The sequence below is a fragment of the Biomphalaria glabrata genome, chromosome 2 (assembly GCF_947242115.1).
Source record: "Biomphalaria glabrata chromosome 2, xgBioGlab47.1, whole genome shotgun sequence".
Lineage (NCBI taxonomy): Eukaryota > Metazoa > Mollusca > Gastropoda > Planorbidae > Biomphalaria > Biomphalaria glabrata.
This window is the reverse complement of record NC_074712.1, coordinates 51,164,118-51,189,764: the sequence shown is the minus strand read 5'-3', so window position 1 is coordinate 51,189,764 and position 25,647 is coordinate 51,164,118. Positions and strand designations below refer to the sequence as shown.

Here is a 25,647-nt window from a genome sequence, read left to right as displayed (position 1 = left end):
TTTGAAATTCTTACAACTTCACAGTTTTGGATTCAGTGTATTAAATTGTTATGAACATAATGATAACAGAGTCGAAAATCATGTCCACTTAGTCTGGCTTGAATACACTGAATGACTTACACAGCACACATTTCGTGAACACATTATTACAGACGAGTTACAAGCACATGTAAACATAAGAACGATAACCGATACAGAACATAATTTTCTTAACAGAGATAAAATGCACTCCTGTCTCACAGGAATGGAAGCAATTGTCCCACCCCACCCCACCAAATCGTCCAACGTACCAGAGGTAGGGGGCGATATAATACAAAAATAGATTAAAATATAAATAGCCTAATTTGTATATATTATTAACATAAGTATAGAATTCGTATATAAATTGTGTACTTTCTCTACTAAAATTCGTCCGAGGGGAGGGGGGGGAAGGGTTAGGGCTTGGAACCCCCCCCCCTCCCCTCCGTTTCAAAGTTCTGGATCCGCTAGTGCTTATATGTGAGTTTTTGAACTAAAAACAGACGATACCCAAACTGGATAGTGGATCTAGACTAGAATCGTAAACAATAAAAATGAAAGCCAGACATTTCATACTAAGTCTTATGCCAATCGGACTGATGACAAATCACGACGTGTTGTAGCTGGTCCTATGCTTGAGAAATAAGTCCTTGACATTCTATCCTTGCAGATGTGACAGCATTACAGCAACAACTTAGAATAGTTATTCTCCAAAAAATGTTGGGTTTGTCTGGGTTGAATTTCTGCTGTGTTTTTTAGCTAGAAGAAAAAGTTTGCGTGTGTGTGTATTTTCTTGAAAACTCTTTGACATGGATCTATTGGCAGAATGTAGCAATGATCAGACAATGACATAATGTAGCGAAACTCAAACTATGACAGAATGTAGCAATGATTAAACAATGACAAAATGTAGCAATGATCAGAATGACAGTATGTACTCTAGCAATGATCAAATCACGAAAGCCTTTGACATTGATCATATCACGATATTCCGTTATTCAAAATTCAGCCATAATATTTGTATTCTTGCTCACTAGTTTGTTGCTAATTAAAAATAATTTACTTTTTTTTTTATTGGCACACTTGTGTTTCTTGACATATTTTTTCATTAGTGGAAAAAGAGTAAAAAAAAAACAAAAAAAAAAAAAACAAGCTCTGCGTCTGCTGACGTAGATTGTATGATTGTATCATTTGCCGGGTTCTTGTTATCCTGTAAGATCAGTGTTGGATCCCGGGCACTTTCTGAGGCACATTAGTATTGAAGCAGACTTCTGGGAATTTTGTATTCAAAACATTTTATCTAACTGGATATTAATACAACAAGTCAATGAGGCAAGAGTGTTCTCTGGTACAAGTCTACACTGTGTCTCTAAAGTTTGATAAGGTCTACATTTGCATTTAGACATGACATACACACACACATCCTTCTGGTCATTTGTTAAGCTGTACAAAGTGCCCTCATTATGTTTACTGGTTGCAAGCATGGTAACACAAAAAAATGGAAACTTGTTTCCCCAGTCTGTCTAAACACAAAATGAAGTTAAAGCTTCAGAGAATGTAAGCAAAACAAGGTTCTCTCTCGGAAATGTCCATGATTTTCTTGATCGCTTTTACATACCAGTGTCGCATCTTTCAGGATTCTCAACTTTCTGACTAACTTATGCAAAGAGCTTAAGTATATCCAACATTTGCCTTAATTTCCCAATGATTTCATCATGCTGCTTTGATTTCCCAATGATTTCATCATGCTGCTTTGATTTCCCAATGATTTCATCATGCTGCTTTGATTTCCCAATGATTTCATCATGCTGCTTTGATTTCCCAATGATTTCATCATGCTGCTTTGATTTCCCAATGATTTCATCATGCTGCTTTGATTTCCCAATGATTTCATCATGCTGCTTTGATTTACAAGACAGAAAGAATAAAATGAATTCATTGTTCTGTTCTTGTTTTGTAGGTTACATGTCAATAGAATACAATTCAATTTAAAATGTAATCTAGGACTGAAACCTCAGAACTTTTTGTCAACCATATAAGGGAGTAACTTTACAAGTTAACTTTGTCATTTCTTAACACAAAATTAAATAGTAAACCTAATCCTTTGACAGATCATTACAAAACAAATTGTTGAAAATGAAAACATGATACGAGGCAATAAGCCATTGAAATGAATGCTAAGACCTCCACTGAAACCACATGTAACTTGAGGTTTCAAATCCTGGGACATATTTTAATGAAATCATTCTATTCAAAAGAGATAAAAACTCAAGAAAGATAACTCATGGTTTTAATGTAAGCTTCATTCAAATATTTATATAGTTTTACAAAAGAAAAACAAAGAAATGAATGTGTATTATTATACAAAGTCAATCTTAACACATACAATAATTTGAATATGACACAGCTCAGTCAACAATAACAGACATTATGATCATTCAAACAAAATGAAAAGATCTATGGTATAAATGTCTTATTAAACAAACAAAAAAAGTGTAAATATCATGCTGAGACACTGGATACTTTCAGCTACACACATCAGTAGGGAAAGGGGAGGAGGAGTATGGGCTGACAGGTGATACCAGGTGATACCAGCACCAAATTAGAGAAGAAATGTTTAACTATGCTCCAGTCCAATAGGCAATTTCAAAATAATATTTTCAAGGAGCTTATGTAAATAAGGTTTAAGTTCATCAAAAAAAAAAGGTGAATGGTACAAAGCTAATGGTAAGCACAATTAGTTCGTTATATAGAAATACTGACAAGAAGCTAGATGAATGAACAAATATAGAAGATATGTATATTTAATAGAACAATCCGCTAGCATCAGGCCATGTTCTAATCTCTATAGACATCAAAAATTGAGTCATGTTGTAGTACTTAGGTTTTAATTCGTGCACTAACTCAGTAAGGAACAGATACAAGGGAGATAAGATGCATTAGAGAAGATAACTGCTGACAAACTAAAAACTACAAGTAAGTGTGTGAGTGTGTAAGGTAAAGATGGAATGGGTTAAAAATAAAGAGAATCAAATCTACACTGAGGTAATTTAGCCTAAAAGTTGGACAACTAAAGAAGGCTCAACTGAAACAAAAACCAAGTCAGAAAATTCTTAAAGCCTAATCACTGAGCATTGAACACTATCATGGGTTATCTTTCTTTAACCTGATGATAAAAGTAGTAGTAACAACTGCACTTCTAATGATAACCCTATGGAACAATCACTGACCATAACTAACCCACTAATTACTAGCCCTAACCCAATCACTCGACCCAATCAGGCCTGCATACTAGCAATGACAAGATAGCAAGTACTATAAAATTGTTGAGGAAAATGATTGCACAGTTAACAATCAAAGAACAAAGAAACAAGCTAAACCCAATCCTAGTGTTGTGTTTCAATATCAATCATTTGAAAACCAAAAGTCCACAATCATGGAATGTCAACAATAAGTCAAATGATAAATTAAAATGACTATAGAAATAAAGTTTTTAAAAAAAAAGTTATGCTGACTATTAACATTCAAACATAAAAACCAAAAGCAAAATTGAAAAAAAAAAAGCAAAAAAATAATGAAACAAAGAAATAAATTAAAATATTCCAACACTCAAACACCTGTTGATGCATGTATTGTTTGTTACATAATTTATTTGGATTTTTTTTTTACACCCAAAACACAGAGACCTTCAGTTCTGACACACAAACTTTCCAAGACATTTACACTATTTTGTTTCCAATAAAAAAAACTACTCTTACACTTGACTGTTACACTTCAATAATAATCACCCTCAGTGACAATGTGGAGTTTAAAAAAAATTCATTATTGCAGCATTAAGATAGTGCCTCTCTAACTCCATTCATAAATTCACATCTGTTTCAGAGAATGTTGCACAGAAATATAAATACTAGTTGTTAATGTACTGGCAGAATGAATGACTTAAACATATACGATGTAGGTGACTCTACACAGCTAACATGCAAGGCATTCATTCAATGATGCTAGAAAAATATGACATGGTTTGAACAGATCTAGATCAAATATCTCAGAAACTCATTTTTTTGGGGCTAGCACAGCTTAATTTCTGAGCAAGTTCTTTGATCAGTTCAGGGGCTCCACTGTTGTAGCCAATCTCCAGGCTGATTGCAGCAATGTTGGTTAAACCCTAAAAAAAGATGATAATTATTTCTTGGTGAAAATGAAAGTTTAAACTATAACTACATTAAAACTGAGACTTCACTGAGACTTCTAAGCGTTGATACTTTGACATTTTCAACTTCTAGTGAAGCACTTTATGAACAAATAATAATTTTTTTTCTACAACAAAATGTGTTCATTTGAACATTCACTCATTTAATTAGTTCATTTGTAGTGAAGTTCAGTCAAAATGCATTGCACCAACTGTATCAAATTCATGTGTTAATTTTGGATGTGGAAAACTAAGTGTGCCACAGTCATGTGAAACACTGCACTCTTCCTTAACTCAAAGACAAGCCTCTATTATGCAGACTGTGTATAGTTAGCTAATGATCAAAGACAAGCCTCTATTCTGTAGACTGTGTATAGTTAGCTAATGATCAAAGACAAGCCTCTATTCTGTAGACTGTGTATAGTTAGCTAATGATCAAAGACAAGCCTCTATTATGTAGACTGTGTATAGTTAGCTAATGATCAAAGACAAGCCTCTATTATGCAGACTGTGTATAGTTAGCTAATGATCAAAGACAAGCCTCTATTCTGTAGACTGTGTATAGTTAGCTAATGATCAAAGACAAGCCTCTATTCTGTAGACTGTGTATAGTTAGCTAATGATCAAAGACAAGCCTCTATTATGCAGACTGTGTATAGTTAGCTAATGATCAAAGACAAGCCTCTATTCTGTAGACTGTGTATAGTTAGCTAATGATCAAAGACAAGCCTCTATTCTGTAGACTGTGTATAGTTAGCTAATGATCAAAGACAAGCCTCTATTATGTAGACTGTGTATAGTTAGCTAATGATCAAAGACAAGCCTCTATTATGCAGACTGTGTATAGTTAGCTAATGATCAAAGACAAGCCTCTATTCTGTAGACTGTGTATAGTTAGCTAATGATCAAAGACAAGCCTCTATTCTGTAGACTGTGTATAGTTAGCTAATGATCAAAGACAAGCCTCTATTATGCAGACTGTGTATAGTTAGCTAATGATCAAAGACAAGCCTCTATTCTGTAGACTGTGTATAGTTAGCTAATGATCAAAGACAAGCCTCTATTCTGTAGACTGTGTATAGTTAGCTAATGATCAAAGACAAGCCTCTATTCTGTAGACTGTGTATAGTTAGCTAATGATCAAAGACAAGCCTCTATTCTGTAGACTGTGTATAGTTAGCTAATGATCAAAGACAAGCCTCTATTATGCAGACTGTGTATAGTTAGCTAATGATCAAAGACAAGCCTCTATTCTGCAGACTGTGTATAGTTAGCTAATGATCAAAGACAAGCCTCTATTATGCAGACTGTGTATAGTTAGCTAATGATCAAAGACAAGCCTCTATTCTGCAGACTGTATATAGTTAGCTAATGATCAAAGACAAGCCTCTATTCTGCAGACTGTGTATAGTTAGCTAATGATCAAAGACAAGCCTCTATTATGCAGACTGTATATAGTTAGCTAATGATCAAAGACAAGCCTCTATTCTGCAGACTGTGTATAGTTAGCTAATGATCATGAACAAAAGAAATAACAATGTATAAAACCAGATAATATAATTAACAACAAGTTTTTTTTTAAATCAGTAACATTTACACCAGCTCCTAGAGTATAATTCAATTTTTGTTTGCCTTAAGGACCAATTTATTTGAGATTAAAAACGTACGTGAATTAGACTGGTACATATGTCACTAGAATCCATCAAGGAAACCAAGTAGCTCTCTGTCATGTTCCACTCCTAAATACATCAACAGGATACAGGAGAAATGGGAAGAAATGTTATAAAATACAAATAACACTAAGAGAGTTATCAAAATGATTTGTAATTGTAAAATTCTTACAAACAATGAAACCAATATATGGGTTAAAAACCCAACCAACTACTCACAGAAGCCAAGTTTTCCGTGTGAAGGAACAAGTCTGTTAATGCCCTGACTACTGCAGGCTGAATCAACGGCTCTTTGTCATCTCGGCTCATTTTACGATACAATTCCCAGAGTGGGGTTAACAACGAAAGGTCAATGTCTGGCCCTGTTTTAGACTGGAGAGAAACATTGTAGACATATTGAAAGCCAATCTTCAAGAACAAATTAATTTAAACACTAACAATTTTGAAAGCAAGATTTAGTCAGAATCTGGAACCAAATTTCAGACTGTTCTTTGTTTACTTTTTTGTTTGGACAAAAACCTGTCCAACTGTAAAACAAAAACGTTTCTTTCCCCCTTCTTCCTCTAACTAGAGATTGTGTTGTGTCTTATTTTGTGTGTGCACTTCAGTAGTAAGTAGTCTAAAAAAAGGACTTCTGTTACTTTATACACCCTGTCTTTAAATCTAGATTAAAAAATATTGCTCACTTCTCCAGATACTGAAACACTTTATACACCCTGTCTTTAAATCTAGATTAAAAAATATTGCTCACTTCTCCAGATACTGAAACACTTTATACACCTTGTCTTTAAATCTAGATTAAAAAATATTGCTCACTTCTCCAGATACTGAAACACTTTATACACCCTGTCTTTAAATCTAGATTAAAAAATATTGCTCACTTCTCCAGATACTGAAACACTTTATACACCTTGTCTTTAAATCTAGATTAAAAAATATTGCTCACTTCTCCAGATACTGAAACACTTTATACACCCTGTCTTTAAATCTAGATTAAAAAATATTGCTCACTTCTCCAGATACTGAAACACTTTATACACCTTGTCTTTAAATCTAGATTAAAAAATATTGCTCACTTCTCCAGATACTGAAACACTTTATACACCCTGTCTTTAAATCTAGATTAAAAAATATTGCTCACTTCTCCAGATACTGAAACACTTTATACACCTAGTCTTTAAATCTAGATTAATAAAATATTGCTCACTTCTCCAGATACTGAAACACTTTATACACCTTGTCTTTAAATCTAGATTAAAAAATATTGCTCACTTCTCCAGATACTGAAACACTTTATACACCTTGTCTTTAAATCTAGATTAAAAAATATTGCTCACTTCTCCAGATACTGAAACACTTTATACACCTTGTCTTTAAATCTAGATTAAAAAATATTGCTCACTTCTCCAGATACTGAAACACTTTATACACTTTGTCTTTAAATCTAGATTAAAAAATATTGCTCACTTCTCCAGATACTGAAACACTTTATACACCTTGTCTTTAAATCTAGATTAAAAAATATTGCTCACTTCTCCAGATACTGAAACACTTTATACACCTTGTCTTTAAATCTAGATTAAAAAATATTGCTCACTTCTCCAGATACTGAAACACTTTAAACACCTTGTCTTTAAATCTAGATTAAAAAATATTGCTCACTTCTCCAGATACTGAAACACTTTATACACCTTGTCTTTAAATCTAGATTAAAAAATATTGCTCACTTCTCCAGATACTGAAACACTTTATACACCTTGTCTTTAAATCTAGATTAAAAAAATATTGCTCACTTCTCCAGATACTGAAACACTTTATACACCTTGTCTTTAAATCTAGATTAAAAAATATTGCTCACTTCTCCAGATACTGAAACACTTTATACACCTTGTCTTTAAATCTAGATTAAAAAAATATTGCTCACTTCTCCAGATACTGAAACACTTTATACACCTTGTCTTTAAATCTAGATTAAAAAATATTGCTCACTTCTCCAGATACTGAAACACTTTATACACCTTGTCTTTAAATCTAGATTAAAAAAATATTGCTCACTTCTCCAGATACTGAAACACTTTATACACCTTGTCTTTAAATCTAGATTAAAAAATATTGCTCACTTCTCCAGATACTGAAACACTTTATACACCTTGTCTTTAAATCTAGATTAAAAAATATTGCTCACTTCTCCAGATACTGAAACACTTTGCAGGGCCACAATTTTCAACATCAGACTGATGGCCTTCAGCCTCTGAGCACCTGGTTGCTTGCAGGCCACAAAGACAAGACTTGACCATAACTGATCCAAGGGAAGGCATCTAGGTTTCAAAAAGATATCATTTTTTTTGTATAATTTCTTACTTAACTTTTCAGAGAGAATTGTTCATACATTTTTTTTTTATTTTTTTTTTAAACTTTTCCCTAGTATAAAAATGATTGACATTGTAGAAATGATCATCTAATAAGACTTAACATTAAGACGCTTGTCCAATAATTTGTTTGAACTATTAAGAAGTACTCATATCTGTCTACCAAAATGAACAACAGTGTCATGCTACCAGCACACCCTCTCTAACTTAATCCATTGAAAGTCATCCTCCAAGCATACTCCTTAGTATACAAACTATCCTGAATGTAAAAACTTCTCTGGTTTTCCAACATGACACTCTTTGACTCAGAAACAAAGCACTTTACTAACTTTGCCATCAAACCCCATAACTGTTTAGAAACTAATGTGAAATTATGTTATCCAAAAAAAAATGAAATTGTATAATATTCCTTTAAAATCGCTAACTGTTTGTGTTTCCCCATATCAAATGGAATAAGTTTGTTGAATTTTGTGACTTAAATAAATGTACATGTTAAGATTGTAGCTAACAGTAGGGCTCAAAGCAAAGGACTAACACGTTTTCTATTTACCTGGCTAATGATGAAGACAGCACTGCCTCAAGTATGGCATGCCCAGTTTCAAAGCTGTCCCTTGTTCCAGGTGTGACTGTGAATTTGTAGCCCCAAAAGTTGGCCATGTCAGGGTCGTAGTCTTCTATACAAAACTTGTAATAGAAAGTATCACCTGATATAAAACAAAAAGGTCTCATTAGTACAGACAGTTCCAGCAGAGGTAAAAGTATCCCTTTCAAACCTTGCAATCTATATGGGAAACTGTTTCTATGGCAGATGGTTAAAGAGGGTGTCATCTAGTCAGCCAACCTCCAAACACCTTTACCTTCCTAAAGTAAATGTCAGGAACCCATTAGAGTTGGGTGAACTAAGGGGGTGTCCTCAAAATAATGAAATCCAAAATCCCAGTCTTTACCAGGATTTGAACCCAAGACCCCTTGCTTCAGATGCTAAGCACGTTATTACTCAGCCCTCAGTGGTAACATCCACAAAATATCCATACCAGTGAGAGAAATCAACAAGCGCAATAAATTCTTTTAATGAGCTTGTAAGACCTGCACGCATATTTCCAAGAACACACAGTTCACCTTCAAACAAACGTATTCACTTAGATCACTGTTCAATGTTCAGGACAATTCAACATGATGCTTTACAGATTGAGTAGTTTACATTTACACAAGGATGCAATGAATAGAAAATATAATGATATAAGGTTAGCAATACATCAAGTGATTGCCTCAATGAACTCACATCCAGTTTTAAAAAGTTGAGTTTAACCTAGACCAATGGTTATAGAAGGCCTGAACACTGACCTGAGATGTTGCAACCTGTGGGCAGCTTAGATCAATAGCTTCTTGTCGCATCACAGGTGGTGATGTCAGACATGTGACATGGCAAGGAGTTATTGGTCTAAATTGCCCACAGGTTGTGGTGTCATAGGTCAATGTTCAGGTCTTCTATAACCATTGGTCCTGGTTTAAGTCCTTAAGAAATAGCTCAAATATATATATATATATATATATATTATTATTATCATACAAAAAAAAATAGAACAAATAAATCTAGTTTTTTTTTTATTTAGTTTCAGTACTTTAAGAACAGAAAAAAGTTTCATAAACACTTTTCACTTTACACAATTTTTAGAAAAAAAAAATGAAATAAATTCTACACATCTGGTTTCATCAAGAAAAAATATTAGCTAAGTTTATCTTCCCTTTCTTCAAGAGACATGAAGAGCTCTTCTTATAAACAAAAGCTGGAAAATTTCTATGGCATTGTACCTACAATAACAGTAATGTTAACACCGCAAGCCATTACAATAGGACTCAGAATGTGTTAAAATGAGAAACAAAACGGTGGTAGAGAGAAAATAAGTGAAGAAAACTGCTGCTCTATAACCTGGTATGTGGAATGATGTCCATTTAGCTCTGTTGGATCCTGAGAACGAGTGGACATCTTTGTCCATTTCTTTCCTAGTTGAGAAGATCAGAGAGTCATCCTCAGCTGTAGCACATCTGTTAGAAAAATAAATTGATAATTCATTTTTTTAATGATCTTCATAGATACAATGTAAACAAAGTTTGTGACAATAAGATCATGTATTGTGTTCTTATGAGAAATTACATGAATTTATGCTAAAAAAAATACATTTTTGAAATAAATTTTTGCAAAGTACTAATACTGTGGATACCAAAGCAATTAAAAAGGAGGAGCATTATGCAACAAAAGAAACATTCTAGAATTAGAAGCTAAATTTCTCTTTCTGTTTTTTCTTTTCCCTGATCTGTGAAAAAAAGTTCCTTACTTTTCATCAAAAGTGACAGTCAGATAAGAGGCTCCATGCAACTGGACATGACTTTTTTTCTTGTCCTTGTCTGTGTAATTGTGTGCAGACTCTCGGGTCACAGCAGACAGAGTTACCTCCTCCATGAACTGGGCGGCTGTGAAAGCGATAGGTACCAGGCTAGCCGCATCACACATGTGGATAACTTTGTCCACCACCTGAAAAAAAAAAGGAATTTATTCATCAGTGAGTAGACCTCAACTATTGAAAACAAAACAAATATTTGACTCTACAAACTAAATCTACTAACAAAAAGGAGAGTAGCATAATTAAAATCAATTTAAAAAAAAAATGTTTCAAACTTGCTTTGTACTTCAATAAAATAATATTCCAAATCATTAATAAAGCAATCAAAATAAACATTCTTATCAAAGTAGTCTGAAAAACATAGAAGACTGAACACAATAGTAATGTGTACATGTGTTGAATTGTGTTCAGTTTTTAAGAATGCACAAAATAATTGGGTGAATATTAAATACTAAATGTAACTCAAACAGCTGGGCTAATGCACCTAATCCTTAAATCTAAATCAATGGACAAACAAAAATTCCTTATAGAGAAGTAGGTGATTATAGACAGGGGTACCTTCGAGAAGTAATTCCTGGTGTCAATCTTATATAAAAGGTCAAGGACACATGGGATCTGTTTGACATCCTTGCACCCAAGCAGTGTTGAGTTGATGACTGGGCCAGAGTCTGGCCAGAAGGCCAAAAGCCCAGTGAGTGTGTGACGGGCATACAGTACACACATGGCCATGTTGATCTGGAGAAAACAAAAATGTCAATTATCAGCTTCTGGTAAATTAAGATGTGAAAACATGGTTATAACTCAATAGAATCAAATTCACTCCTGGATCAAATTTAATAATGCAAACAACACAAATACCCACATTTAGTTAATATCTAAATCAAGATGGCTTTTTTTTTCATCAGTAGTTTAAGAATTATATTTATACATTTAACATATATACAGATTCAAAAAAAATTTTTTTACAATTTTTCTAATTGGTGTATTATGGATGTTGGTTACTATTAATACAATGATTAGAAATAGCAAGAGACTATTATATTTTCACTAATCTTTCAGAAAGGAAAGATGTTAAAAGTGGCCCTAAACTAGAAAGCCATGAGAAGAATGACACTCTAAAACAAGTAGTTTTCAGCTCAAGAACACAAAGCAAACAACAAGAAACAAGTTTCCCAAATGAAACATTGACTTAAACCCTCCAGAAAGTATTGAGCCAGAAAGAGAAGTCTGAATGTTGCAACTGCAGCCTGACCTTTGGAAAGTTGTCTGACAGCCCAGAGCGGCCACGTTTGCTGAGCTCTTTCTTCAACAAGCTGGCACTTTTCCCTCTGATTCTCTCCCCTATCTCCCCTGCCAGTGTGTCCTGCTGTTTGAATAAGTTCTGTGGGTTGTCTCCTGACTCACTGACTGCACTCTCTGGAATTCTAAACAATAAAACATTTAGGTTATAAGTTTATTGAACTCTAACAAAAGATTTTTTTTCACTCTGAAGACCAGGTAAATGGACAGGATATTATTGACTATCAAGACCCAGTGTGACTTGAGTTTCTTGAGAGCTGATGAAACTGTACATTTGTATTTGTATTCTTACACACTGGTGGATGGGTATAATACTACACAGAAGAAACACATCAATGTCAAGCTGAAAGCTTAATTCTTTTTCAATCCATAAATATAGAATATAAATCAAAATATTGTAAACTATTTGAAATCACAGTGGTAAATGCAATGTGAGCTGTAAAAATATTTATTAATAATATTGATTGACAGAATTTACTGAACGACCCCAATATCTGGCTCAGTCTTTCTTTCAATTATTAAAAACAACAATCTTTAGATAAATCACATTTTTTCCTGCTGTGTACTTGTATACTATACACTTGGTCAAGGTCTCCTATTGAACATTCATTGGTCCTCATTTTCTTTTTAATCACACCTTTCTTTAAAGAATGAACTAAATGGTTTAAATAAAATAACAAACTGTTGAATTCCTATTCAACCTTTTCTTTATGTTTTGTTGTTTGACACAGGAAGACTTAAAATGTACCTACTTGTGAGCCTGTCCTACTCCTGGGTGATTGGTGATACCTGTATCAATAGCTGTATCTTCAGAGGACACTGTATCTTTCTTCTCTGAGTTGGCATTCAATGATGACCTCCTAGAAAGGTTTCAAGTAATCGACATTCAATATTTAGTTGCCTTGATAGAAACATTTCTATTAGAATGATGTATTAGAATTTCAAAAAGGTAAATTAAACCTTCAGCAGGTTAAAGCTAAACTAGTTTATCTCATGATCTTCACTGATTTAGATTTGTGTGTGCTTGTTATGAAGTGTGTGTGTGTCTCTTGGCTGATGCTGCTTTAAGTAGGATTGACACATGTGACTGTATCAAAATGGGTGAACAGCAGAACACTGACTCCCATGAGAATATTGTATTGCTGTAACAGTCAATTGGAAGAGAGTTGAGATACATTTTTAATACCATGTGACAACTTGTACATAGTGTTTTCCCATATATCTACATTCTACCCTGAGATTGAAAGCTGTCAATACTTAATAAGGACAAGTTTCTTCTGTTTAAAAAAGAACATTTCAAGCTTTATTCAAGTTTGTGTGTCAGATGAATATCTATGCCTACAAGTGTCAGTTGAATTAGTTGTCTAAAACTTTATCACAACAAAAGCCCTATCAACACTTATATTTGATTTTATGACTAAGTCCAGTGTTTCCCAAACTATGTTCCATGGAACCCTAGTGTTCTATGAGGACTGAATATGTGTTCCATGAGCTTCTGGAACAATTAACTAGTAGGCCACCACCTGAATTAATTCTCTGAAAAAAATATGCAAAGTGTTTCGCTAAATACTCAGAATGTGTGAAGTGTTCTGATACTCAGAATGTGTGAAGTGTTCTGTTAACATAAAAGTTAGGGAAACACTGACTTAGTAAAAAGATAAATGCTATCTTCCTGATTCGTTACCAAAAAATACATATTAATAGCCACCTTGTTATTTTTGTAAGTAAAATACCTCTCAATTTTAATTCAAATCAAATAATGTGAAATTTTTTTAATGTAAAAAATATTTCTAAATAATAATATAAAAAATACAAAGTATTTTAAAAAGGATGTGGTGTTTACACTGAGATTCTCTCTAATGGGTAGATGCACTGCAAATGGCTATAATAGGGAAATGAATGCCAGAGTGGGAAGTCTGGAGATTTGCTTTTAACAAATAATAGCTGAAAGGTTTTAGTGCTTGACTAGATCCATGTTAAAAAAAATGTATAAACTCATTCTTGTGTCAACATTGTTCAGACTTTAGCTGTTTCTAGTTGTGTCTCAATCACAATTAGAAGTGCAGTATTGTTAATTAGCTTCTAATTTTAGTGCATTGCAAACAAGAGTGTGACAAGAAGGGTGCACACAGGAGTAGCTGGATTCTTCTTTTTTTTCAGACATCTTTTTTTTCTAATTTATTTATTTATTATTGTATAAATTAATAATTAAATTGATAGCATAAAATTTATGTCCTCAAGAATTTATTGTGGGCACCTTAAAAAAAAACTCTTGTGCCTCACATGACCACATTGACATTCCAATAGTTAAAATTCTGAAATATAACACTTAAAACTACCATCATCATTTGTTAATAAAGTATAAAGTTAATAAAATTATTTTGAGCAGGATGAAGCAGGTAATTAGTCAAACAACAGTCACACACACACACAACATGACTAAATGCTCTAAGACACAAAACAAATCAAGCCAAATTATATGTAATGCACTAAAGGCAGGATTAGTCTCAGTAAATGTAAGAAACATTTGAGTCCAAGGTTAGTTATATATAACTACAGTGTTCAAACAGAGTTAAAAAACAAAACAATCTGGAATATGAACTTCATTGACAAAATAAGTGGGTCAATAATAATACTAAATGTTGCTGCAAATTTAAATGCAAGTGATTCAAATATATATGCAATATATTTATTCAACATTTAAAGCTCATGCAGTCTGTCCATATTAAAATGGTGAATTCATTTTTTAACATGAAGTAAAGTTAATGGTAATGCATGATGACATCATCAGTTTGCGTGTACAACTTACAGCTTGAGGAGTAGTCCACTACTGGCCACATCAGGATCACCAAAACTGTAATTTATAATGCGAAGGCTACAGTTAAAACATTGTGCCACCTATCTTAGAGAGAGACAATTGATAGGGCTGGGCATGCTCTTGGGATGCTAGTGATGAAGTCTTGGCCATCGCAAGAACATGCCCCCAGATGAAAAGCTGAGAATGATCTTAGAACTTAACAATTTCCATTTCTAAGTCGCAATTAATGGAATATTACTGAGAAATGTTTTTTACCATTATAGATTTTTAAAAATTGTATTTCACAGAGTCAATATTAACTTCATTGACAAAATAAAGTGGGTCAATAATAATACTGAATGTTGCAAATTTAAATGCAAGTGATTCAAATATATATGCAATATATTTATTCAACATACACTTTTCAAGCGACATGTTACTTTAAAATTAAAAGATCAAAACACAATTATATTTGATTGAATGGTTTTTAAATAAAGAGTGACACAATAAAATAATACATAGAGAATGGTTCTATAAGTTGGGACAATGATGACGTGACAGGTAAACAAGACAATGATGATGTGACAGGTAAACAAGACAATGGTAGATGTGACAGGTAAACAAGACAATGATAGATGTGACAGGTAAACAAGACAATGATAGATGTGACAGGTAAACAAGACAATGATGACGTGACAGGTAAACAAGACAATGATGCCGTGACAGGTAAACAAGACAATGATGACGTGACAGGTAAACAAGACAATGATGACGTGACAGGTAAACAAGACAATGATTATGTGACAGGTAAACAAGACAATGATGACGTGACAGGTAAACAAGACAATGATGATGTGACAGGTAAACAAAACAATGATGACGTGACAGGTAAACAAGACAATGATGACGTGACAGGTAAACAAGACAATGATAGATGTGACAGGTAAACAAGACAATGATGACGTGACAGGTAAACAAGACAATGATGACGTGACAGGTAAACAAAACAATGATGACGTGACATGTAAACAAGACAATGATAGACGTGACAGGTAAACAAGACAATGATGACGTGACAGGTAAACAAGACAATGATGGCGTGACAGGTAAACAAGACAATGATGACGTGACAGGTAAACCAGACAATGATGACGTGACAGGTAAACAAGACAATGATGATGTGACAGGTAAACAAGACAATGATGACGTGACAGGTAAACAAGACAATGATGATGTGACAGGTAAACAAGACAATGATGACGTGACAGGTAAACAAGACAATGATAGATGTGACAGGTAAACAAGACAATGATGACGTGACAGGTAAACAAGACAATGATAGACGTGACAGGTAAACCAGACAATGATGACGTGACAGGTAAACCAGACAATGATGAAAGGCAAAACAAAAAGGAAACAAAGTCCCCACTGCTAGTCAAATCAATGAGCTAGAGATGCACAGCAAATAAACATGAAGAAAATGTTGATACAATTAGTATTCTATTTTTTTAAAAATGACTTACTCAGCTATTCTAAAGATAAGAGATAGAGAAAAGATCATTTTTATTGATCCAATCCAATGAAAATTCATTTAGACTACAACTGGCCACCTCAGCGTAACTAAAACATAACATTCCAATCTCGCGCTCAATGCATTAATTTCATTTTGACAAAGCTTCCATCAACTCATTCTGTCAGTGTGGTAAAAAGTGTGTAAATGTTATTTATTTCACACCCATTAACAGATCAAGCTGAAATTAACAATTATTCATTGACATAGACAACACATGAACCTTTAAGAAAAAGTAACCAATTAGACAATTAATTACTGGTAATTCCCCCCACCCCACCCCCATTTTCTAATATAATTTCTACATTCTGTTTGTTTTATTAAAAGCTGAAATCAGTTTTTAAAAAATTAAGTGATTGCTTCCCTTTGTTTAATAGTTACAAGGGAAACTAATACTTCAGTATTCACAGGAATGGCTAAATGTGTTGGGTTTAGTCCCCTTAAATAATTTAAATTTCTCCCTTACACATTCTCTGATCAAGTTGATACTTAAAACAATTTATTGGACCTAACAAAACATGAATTAGTTTTTCAAAATACCCAATTTGTTAATTAATTATTGGTTATTAATTATTTTGTTATTGAATAAGGGAATTAAGTTGTACATTATTGGTATAGTTTTTTTTTTAATTGTTTTTTTAAAGAATTTTATATATTTTTCTTGTTATACATTATTACAGAAATAGCATTTTTAAAAAATGAAACAAAATGATACTAAGACAAAATCTTTTTTGAAATTCCAAAAATGTAATTCACTTAGTTAAAAATGTGTTAATTTGTGTGATATTATACAGACCATATAATTAGAAATCAATTGTAGTTATATTTAATAAAATCCAATTTTAATTGACACACACCTACAGTAATTTCTTGATTTCTTGAGCATGCAAGTTAAATGTTGTGACATTGATCATAAAGTTTATGACTGAGCTAACACTGCTTAAGTCATTTTTTACTTGGATACTAAGATATTATTGACTTTTTTGTATTATTATTGTTACTTAGTGATACGATCACAAATCAAGAACTGCACACATACAACAGTAGAACACTGCAAATGAAAAAGGTGATGTTCTCATTCTGCCATACCTTTAAAGCAATATCAGAAGACTGACCAATTAGATGCTTAAGTTTTTGTTTGTTTTTGTTAAAATTGCAATAAAAACAAGCAGTTTTTATCATTGTTGTAAATATTTTCATTTTTTAGATCTATTTTATTTTTCATTATACTGAAACATATTCTGCAACAGAGGGAACATTTAGCTAATAATCATAGAGCAGAAACAAATTACACTTATTAAAAAATTGAAAACAATGGAAGGTGAGTTTTACTTCTAAAAGTGGAAAGAACTATATAAATGTATTCTGTCTGTCATACAGTTATTATAAATAAATATATAAATTAATACATAAACATATAAATGAATATTTACATATAATTACCTTTTGACAGACAAAATGCATGATATAAATTATCAAGGAGATTGTATGGAATATGAGTTAAATGTTTTGGATTTAAGAGGCTTAAATTTTTTTTAGATTCTTTCATTGCTATTTTCTCCAGACATTCACCAATATCTATTATTATTATTTTAATTTACATAAACGATTTACCAAATTACATTAGCTCAGGAACAAAAGACAGATTATTTGCAGATGACTGCATAATATTTGGAACTAATTAATTAATGTATGTTATCTATTATATTAATGTATGTTATGATATTATAAAGAACTATCAAAACACTTTATCCAGTAAAAATGCACTACTGTTTACAAAGTTACAGCATAAATAGCAAAGTAAAGTTGCTGGAAAATTTTGTGGAAAAAAGGAAGTACACTAAAAGTGCTGAGATGAAATAAAAAAGATAGAGATACACTTGTGATGAAGTCAGTGGGAAGATAAGACAATACATTGTGTAATATATATGGGAAATGCTTTTAGGCCATGCTCAACACAAAAACTACCAATACATGTGAATAAAAAGAGCATTGCCCAGTGGGTAAATCTAAAAGCAGGTGAAAAATAATTCAACAATGCCATTAAGTGTCAAGGATGCATTAACTAATCATAAGGACCAAGCTGCTAAAATTTTCCTCTAAACATCAATAGATTTTCAGGATGTCTAGAGACTATCAAATTAAAGTGCTACAACTCACTTTTCTAAAAGAGCCTTGGCGATACCTTCTGGCCTCCCTTCATTCATATTATATAAAGCTCTTAAGACTGGAATGGGAATATCCAATTCTGTATGAATGGCCTGAAATAGGAAAAATGAACTTAAGCCAATCATATTTTATTAAATGATCCAATAAATATTTCTATAATCACTAATCGCTGACTTGCTTCGAATGACTGCAGTAGGAATGAGTCAAATGGGTGTTTTAAGAAGTGTTTTCTCTATTAAACCAATATAGATGAAAATAATGCAAGTAGAAAACTATTCAAAGGATGTTTTCTTCAATCTCAATGTGTCTTTTATTTGTAAAAGTTTCATACATTCTGTCTAAGAAAAATATTTTTATTTCATTTGTTGAACCCTCTGCTACATGTGTATAAATGATGAACAGTCTTTAAGTAGCTTTAAAAGAACAGCCAAGCAGTTTCGCAAAGACTGGTAAAAAAAAATATACAAGGGATAAACATATTTGTACTGGGGGTGAAAATAAAAACGTCATTCTATTATGACAGGCCCTAAGAAATGATCATGTAAAACATTCATTACTCCTCTCTGCTCCAGATGTACTTAACAGAGTCAGGCTAGGTCAACCTGACACACAAGTTCAATTATTACCAGGTATAAATAGTATACCTAAAAGGAAATATTTTTTAAAGCCTTTACTAAACTATAAATATTACCCTTCTGAACCACATTAGAGAATCAAAGAAATGATTCAAAAACACAGTCAATAACTGAAGGAGAAGTAGTGGACAAGAAAGAAAACTGAAGTAGAGAATGTTTGAAGACCTCTGTCAGGAGCAAATGTTTGAAGACCTCTGTTCAGGAGCAAATGTTTTTCTTCCTTTCACCCATCAGTTTGTCTTCCAGATTTTTTGTTTCTATTTCTTTTCCTAGTAGAGACCAAACGAAAGAGTACTGAACTACATCAAGAGACAAGAGGAGACCAGTTGGGACAAACTCACATTGAGAAGATCTTTAGTGGCTTGATCCACTGCTAATGATCCCCATCCATTCTCTAGCTCACTGGCTTTTGGCTTCTCTTCAGCCTGTTCTGGGGGTTCATCCTCTTCATCCGACTTGTTGGCTATCTTCATATTCCAGTCACTATCTTCCTCCTCAATGCTGGTGCTTTCAGACAAGGAGTCCATTTCATCGTCAGAGCTGCTGGAGGATGTGCCGGATATTAAAAGAGCTGCATCCTCAATGTCCTTGTCCCCTATGACCTTCCCGCAATTTTCATAAGTATTATCTTTGTCAGTGGCGGCAGTAAGGTGGCCCCCTTCCATGTGGTCTTCTGGTGTCTTCTTCTTGAGACTGTTGAGCCTGTTCTTTTTAATGGAGGACCCATCATGGGTGTAACAGATCAGGGCGAGGACCTAGTGATCAAAAGGATAAAAGTTAATGGAGTGGAAGATTTTGTCACTCAAAACGTAAATGAAATTTAAGATATTTAAATGTAGTAGCTGATGTTTTTTGTGTGTGTTTGTTTTAAAGGGAAACAACAGAATCAAATCTCAAGCAAAATAAATATTTAAGGATTAAACAAGAAAGAAATCCTTTTTGCTGACCCCACAAAAATATTTTTAGAAAAAATGTTTGTGAATGATAAACTATAAGATATTTATAAGACAATCATCAATCAATGACCTTTTATAAAATACAAAAATATGATTAATAATAATGAGGGATTTTATCCTCAAAAGTCATAAGATTGTAGAACCTGACAAAGATTAAATGATAGTGCAGTCTATCCCAGGGCTATGAAGACCATTAAGTATATATATATATAAATAAATAATGACTAGTTAAGTACAAAGTGTTCTATGTACAAAACAGACAGCATAATAAGCAGATATATAATAAGTCCCTTTTAAGATTTCATATATAATAAGTCCCTTTTAAGATTTCATCTCAACGTACAAATGACCTATATTTGTCTTGTTTCTCAGTTGACAGCACAATGACCAATTGCCTCTAACAAATGTCAGGACCTATTAGAGCTGGGAAATCAGGGAGTTCAATCTCAACCTTAAATATGAGCTCAAGTCCTACAGCCAAACAACTGAGTGATTTACCACCATACACCATATCTAACAGTCTACCCATAATTTTATTACTTGAACCCCAATGCTTGTGGGTACCTGACATTAGTTGGTAAAAGTAAACAAGGTTGGCTGTTATGCTAGCCATATGACACCTTCATTAAACATCCACCATAGAAAAAGATAATCTTTACAGCATCTGCCCTATAGAATGAAAGGTCTGAAAGGGGTGCCTTTTTTTTCTTTTGACTGAACTATTTTCACAAGGTCTGAAAGGGGAACTTTACTTTACTTTACTACTATTTGTTCAGATAGATGGTCGAGAAATTTCAGCACATTAGACTTACCTCCAGGTCCTTCAACAACCAGTTTTGGTTGAGTCCAGTCCCATTGCAGGCCAGGTACACCAAGGACTGGATGAAACCAGCTGTGAACACTTTTTTACCCACAAATTCCATTTTGTCACCTTTAAAACATTTGTTCAGTACCTTGAGTGCAAGGGAGAGAATCCAAAGGGCTTTCACAGGTACTTCTTCATCTAAAAGTGAACAAATAAATCTATGTGAGTTATAGATAGTGATGGGAACTAAGATCTGACAAAACAAGAAGACAGCCTGCTCTCTCAAAATTTTTAAAATATCGAGCTATAGATGATTTTATAGGTTTTACATGTTTCGGATGTTCCTTCAGAGTTGAAGATTATCTACTTGCTAGTCCAAACCTCCCGCAGGATGATAGGGGATTGCAGCAGGCCTGCATTGAACTTGGGGCCATCGAGATGACCAAATAACAGTCCGGCATGCATACTGCATGACCAGGCAGTCATCTATTAATACCCACTCATTTAAAAAATATGCTGGAATAATTATTTTCTACTGAAGAACTATCACAGGTTGACATTTGTCAGCATCATAAGAACCATAATAATCTTAAATAACTAGTAGAATGATTTAAAAAATTCAAGGCAGTATTTGCTTTGGAAATTTGTGCTGAAAAGATTTACATTGTGACAGAAATCCAAAAGATTTAATGGCAGATATACATGTAAAACAAGATTAATAAGAGAGTTTGTGTGGGGGAAAAAACTCAGATGCTGCTCCTGAAGGCTCCACCTATGGGTCATCTGTTTGGTAATTATATATGGCTCCTTTTGTCTCGAAAGGCAATGGATGCGCCCAAATGAGTCACTGGTTTTGGTAAGTAATTCAAGTAAAAAAACAGGTTTAAAAATTTCCAGCATGAATCTCAAAAGCTATGAACAAACTATCAACAACCACAACCCTCTCTCCCTCAATACAAAATACAAAAGTATATTGTTTGGCCAGCAGACGTCATTATTATAAATAAACTGTTATGAAGATATGAATAAATGATCATGTCAAAGATGGTTGACCTACAAATAAAGAGGCTGTTGCATGGCTAGTTTCTCATTCATAGCTTCTGGAAGAAGTCCCGGTCTAAGGGGCCTTATTAACAGATACACTAGTCATAAATAACACTAAACACTGTTTTGTTTTACTAAATCTTGTTCTAAAAATCCGTAAGAAACCTTTCATGACCATGTTTCTATTTCATCACATTGAGTTTGAAAATCAAGCTTTCACAATATCATGAAAGTTTAAAAAATCAGTTATTATTTAGTTAAACTTTCCTCAGTAAACATACCACAATAGAATAGAAAATAGAATTGTAGATGTGACTGATTTTGTATGGGAAATGGTAGAAATGATGGGTTCAAAATTTTTACCAGACAGAAAGTGATTTGATATAATTTTGTAAAAAGTTATTGAAATTTAATTCAAACATAGTAGTACACTATGAATAGGTCAACTAAAAATTCAGAACATGGAAAATATTGACAGCCAGAAAAATTTTCAGTGTGTTGCTACTAACTCCCTTGTACATCTAAATGATGTGAGTTGAGACAGTCCCCCCCCCCCAGTCACTTACTTAATTTAATTTTGTTGACTGTGTTGACAACAAAGGAAACAAATTTGGAAATACTCTCAGGCTCCAGAACATCCTTGACCTCAGAACAACAAGTCACATGTTCATCTTTCACCTGAAAACAAAAATTGTCATCTAGAATAGAAATGCTTTAAAAAGATGGACAGTAGAGTAGAGATGGGAATTTTTATAATCAGATGGTTTTTCACATGAATTTATTAACTTTGTATGCTGTTAGATGATTTATTTTAGATGTATGATTAGTTACCTATGATGTGCATGATGTATGATTATGTTACCCATGTAATACATGATTAAAAAAAAAAATCAGGCTTCATACACTAAGTATATTTAATTAAGCATCAATAGTTCTACTAATAATGCTTGAAAAAAACATTGTGATCAAATTACATTTCTATGAATGTGGATGAATAAAGGTATTTTAATTCAATTCAAGGCAGTCACATAGAGGAAGATATCTAAAGAGCAACTATCTCTCCTTTGAAAATAAAAGTATATTCATGTACCATTGTAATTTCAAATATTAACGCTACAATTATGCTTCTTTCTTACTGTGTGTCTTTTCCTTGTCTTCAAGTCAACTAAAAGTGTTTGGTACTTGTCTGGGAAATGTTTCAGGACCACGCCACTTTGGTTGTCCAGTGAGGTGTAGTTATAGTCCACTAGTGTCCCTGTGGTTAGTAGCTGGAATAGTCAAGTTTTTTTTAGAGGAGTAAAATTTGCAACTTAGAAAATATATGATATACAGTTTATACATTACATCATATGTAAATGAATTTTTAAAAATGTACCTCAGGAAAACCAGCAATAACAAACATGGGAAAAATGGATGAATCAGTGAGATTCTGAAACAAAAATAGTGATGACAATAAGGCTAATGATTCAAATTAGTTTTTATCAAATATAAGACAGTAATGCTTTAATGTTTAATGTAATGTTTATAAGCTTTGAAAGTTCAATTCTCTGTTTAGCAAAATGAAAAACATATTTTTTATTGAATATCTTATTAATGAATAATACATGGTATAGGACAGAGATTTAGTACTATTATCTGGTGGACAAACTAAAAGAAAGACATTGCATTCCAAATACATTTATGTCAGAATGTTTTCCTCTTATAAAACCCCTGTTACTCTGAAAGTAAAGGTCTTGTTTATTTACATCTTTCAAAGTCTGCACACAGAGAGAGACATGTTCCTGGACAGCAGGCTTCCACTCTGGCGTGCTGAACAGCATCTCCAGCATCCTGGCCACTGAACATGACCACTCCAGTCCACTCCTGCAATCAAAGATTGTATTCTTTCATTTACATTTCTACTATTAAATATTTAACAAGGAGGGCATGGTGGCTGAGTGGTAAAGCACCTGGCTTCTGAACTGAGGGGTACCAGGTTCAAATATCTATGAAGACTGTGATTTTTAATTTTGGAATTTTAAGGGTGCCCTTGAGTCCACCCAACTCCATTGGATACCTGGCATTAGTTGTGAAAAGTAAAGCGGTTGGTTGTTGTGCTGACCACATGACACACTTGTTAACCATCATCCATAGAAACAGATGACCTTTACATCATCTGTTCTATAGATCTCAAGGTCTAAAAGGGGTATTTTATTTGTTTGTTTTTAAAATGTTTTACATGTTTTGGATGTTCCTTCAGAGTTGAAGATAATTTATTCCTAGTCTGAACCTCAGGCAGGATGACAGGGGATGGCAGCAGGCAGGGTATGAACCCAGGACCAAACAACAGTCCAGCTTGCATACCACACTTAACTTAACTATATTTAACAAATTAAAAAGTAACAAGCATTAATAATTTCTAATCTTATAAATCACAGACATTGCTTCTAGCAAAATTATAAGACCTCAATTACAATGCCTCTCATCTCAAAGCTAGGCTGAAACAAGTGGCTTATTTTCTTGGAGTTAAAAATAAATCATTGGCAATATTTGAAGTGTTGATAAAAATGTGTTGTTTCTTTTCAACTTACTTTTCAAAAGCCTTTGCTCCAATGGAGAACAAATAAGAAATGGTCTGTAACCCATCAATACCACCCATGCTTTTTGTTTCTTCACCCATAAGTCTGGATGTCGACCTGTCAGCCATTTGTAGTAAAGACATTGTTCTTTCACGCTGCAGACAAAGTACAGTAAATAATTCTAGAAATGTGTGGATCTAAAATTGGATGCAAGTGGATAGGCATAGGATGTAAGGATAATTAAAAAATGATTTTTCACTATTAATTTTGCATCCTAATAAAGGATTTATTTTAGCTGTTCAATTAAGTAACACACAAAACAAAATCTAACACCAGAAATGATCAAACCAGATCAAACAATGATTTATTGTAAAAATGTGAAAAATATTAAACCAAATTATATACAAAGTATTTACATTTCTCAACAACTTAAGAAACAAATTCAAATCTCACATTTGTCTCGGAGCTGGCCAGTAACCTTCCCATAAGTCTCAAAGCTAAATGTTGTGTGTTGAGTTCATGGCCACGGTCACCCCTGCAAATAGATCAGATGGTTTGTATTTTTTTCTTCATTTATTTAATGTTTTGTTTAATTCAAAGAACAATTCTATGAACAAAAACAAATTTACCTAGATACTTGGAGCAAATGGATAAGGAAATCTTCTGTGCAAAAGTTAAAGCCCATTTCAACTGTCGGAGCCTAAAAAAACAACAAATTTCATACAGACTGTCCCAGGAGATCATAAAAAAAAAAAAGCTCACTAATGTCTTTTAAAAAAATGCTCCTACATTAGACTCACTATTAACAAACTCAACTCAAGAAAATCTAAAGCATAAGGTACAAAAAAATAAAATAATTAGACAATTTGGATTTTGACATACAAAAAGAAAACAACACAAATACAAATTAGATACTATTAGTTCATGTTTAATGTATACACTGAAGTTCCACCGATACCTATCAATTAAATCATTTTTCTTAAACTCTGATTATCCAGAAGAACAAAATGTAGGTTTTGCCTCTAATTGATCTCAATGCTTGAAGAACTTACCTTCTTCTCAAAATGAGGTGCCACAGCTCCTAACAATCCCATAATTCTTTCTTGGGAGTGAATGGCAAAAGTTAGTTCAAGACGCTTCTCTGTCGGAACATCTTTCAAAGTCTC

At 33.2% G+C, this 25,647-nt stretch overlaps 1 protein-coding gene across 2 annotated transcripts in view; it reads right to left on the bottom strand.

The window, feature by feature from the left end:
* Positions 1 to 2,294: 2,294 nt before the first annotated feature.
* Positions 2,295 to 25,647, bottom strand: part of LOC106054759 (zinc finger ZZ-type and EF-hand domain-containing protein 1-like) — a 62,173-nt gene continuing 38,820 nt past the window's right edge. Inside the window, exons 54-75 of one of the 2 annotated variants that reach the window (XM_056021159.1) lie at positions 25,534 to 25,646; positions 25,111 to 25,181; positions 24,935 to 25,016; positions 24,494 to 24,636; positions 23,669 to 23,786; positions 23,299 to 23,352; positions 23,060 to 23,191; positions 22,490 to 22,601; positions 20,887 to 21,077; positions 19,460 to 19,873; positions 18,475 to 18,575; positions 14,757 to 14,801; positions 12,700 to 12,807; positions 11,901 to 12,072; positions 11,207 to 11,383; positions 10,583 to 10,779; positions 10,177 to 10,292; positions 8,797 to 8,950; positions 8,063 to 8,195; positions 6,097 to 6,249; positions 5,875 to 5,946; positions 2,295 to 4,183 (exon numbers count right to left, since the gene is read on the bottom strand). In XM_056021159.1, the coding sequence (XP_055877134.1) occupies positions 4,064 to 4,183; positions 5,875 to 5,946; positions 6,097 to 6,249; positions 8,063 to 8,195; positions 8,797 to 8,950; positions 10,177 to 10,292; positions 10,583 to 10,779; positions 11,207 to 11,383; positions 11,901 to 12,072; positions 12,700 to 12,807; positions 14,757 to 14,801; positions 18,475 to 18,575; positions 19,460 to 19,873; positions 20,887 to 21,077; positions 22,490 to 22,601; positions 23,060 to 23,191; positions 23,299 to 23,352; positions 23,669 to 23,786; positions 24,494 to 24,636; positions 24,935 to 25,016; positions 25,111 to 25,181; positions 25,534 to 25,646 (2,978 nt within the window). In that variant the 3' untranslated portion in view covers positions 2,295 to 4,063. The remainder of the gene's footprint in view (positions 4,184 to 5,874; positions 5,947 to 6,096; positions 6,250 to 8,062; positions 8,196 to 8,796; positions 8,951 to 10,176; positions 10,293 to 10,582; positions 10,780 to 11,206; positions 11,384 to 11,900; positions 12,073 to 12,699; positions 12,808 to 14,756; positions 14,802 to 18,474; positions 18,576 to 19,459; positions 19,874 to 20,886; positions 21,078 to 22,489; positions 22,602 to 23,059; positions 23,192 to 23,298; positions 23,353 to 23,668; positions 23,787 to 24,493; positions 24,637 to 24,934; positions 25,017 to 25,110; positions 25,182 to 25,533; position 25,647) is intronic. The other variant, XM_056021160.1, reaches the window with a different exon arrangement.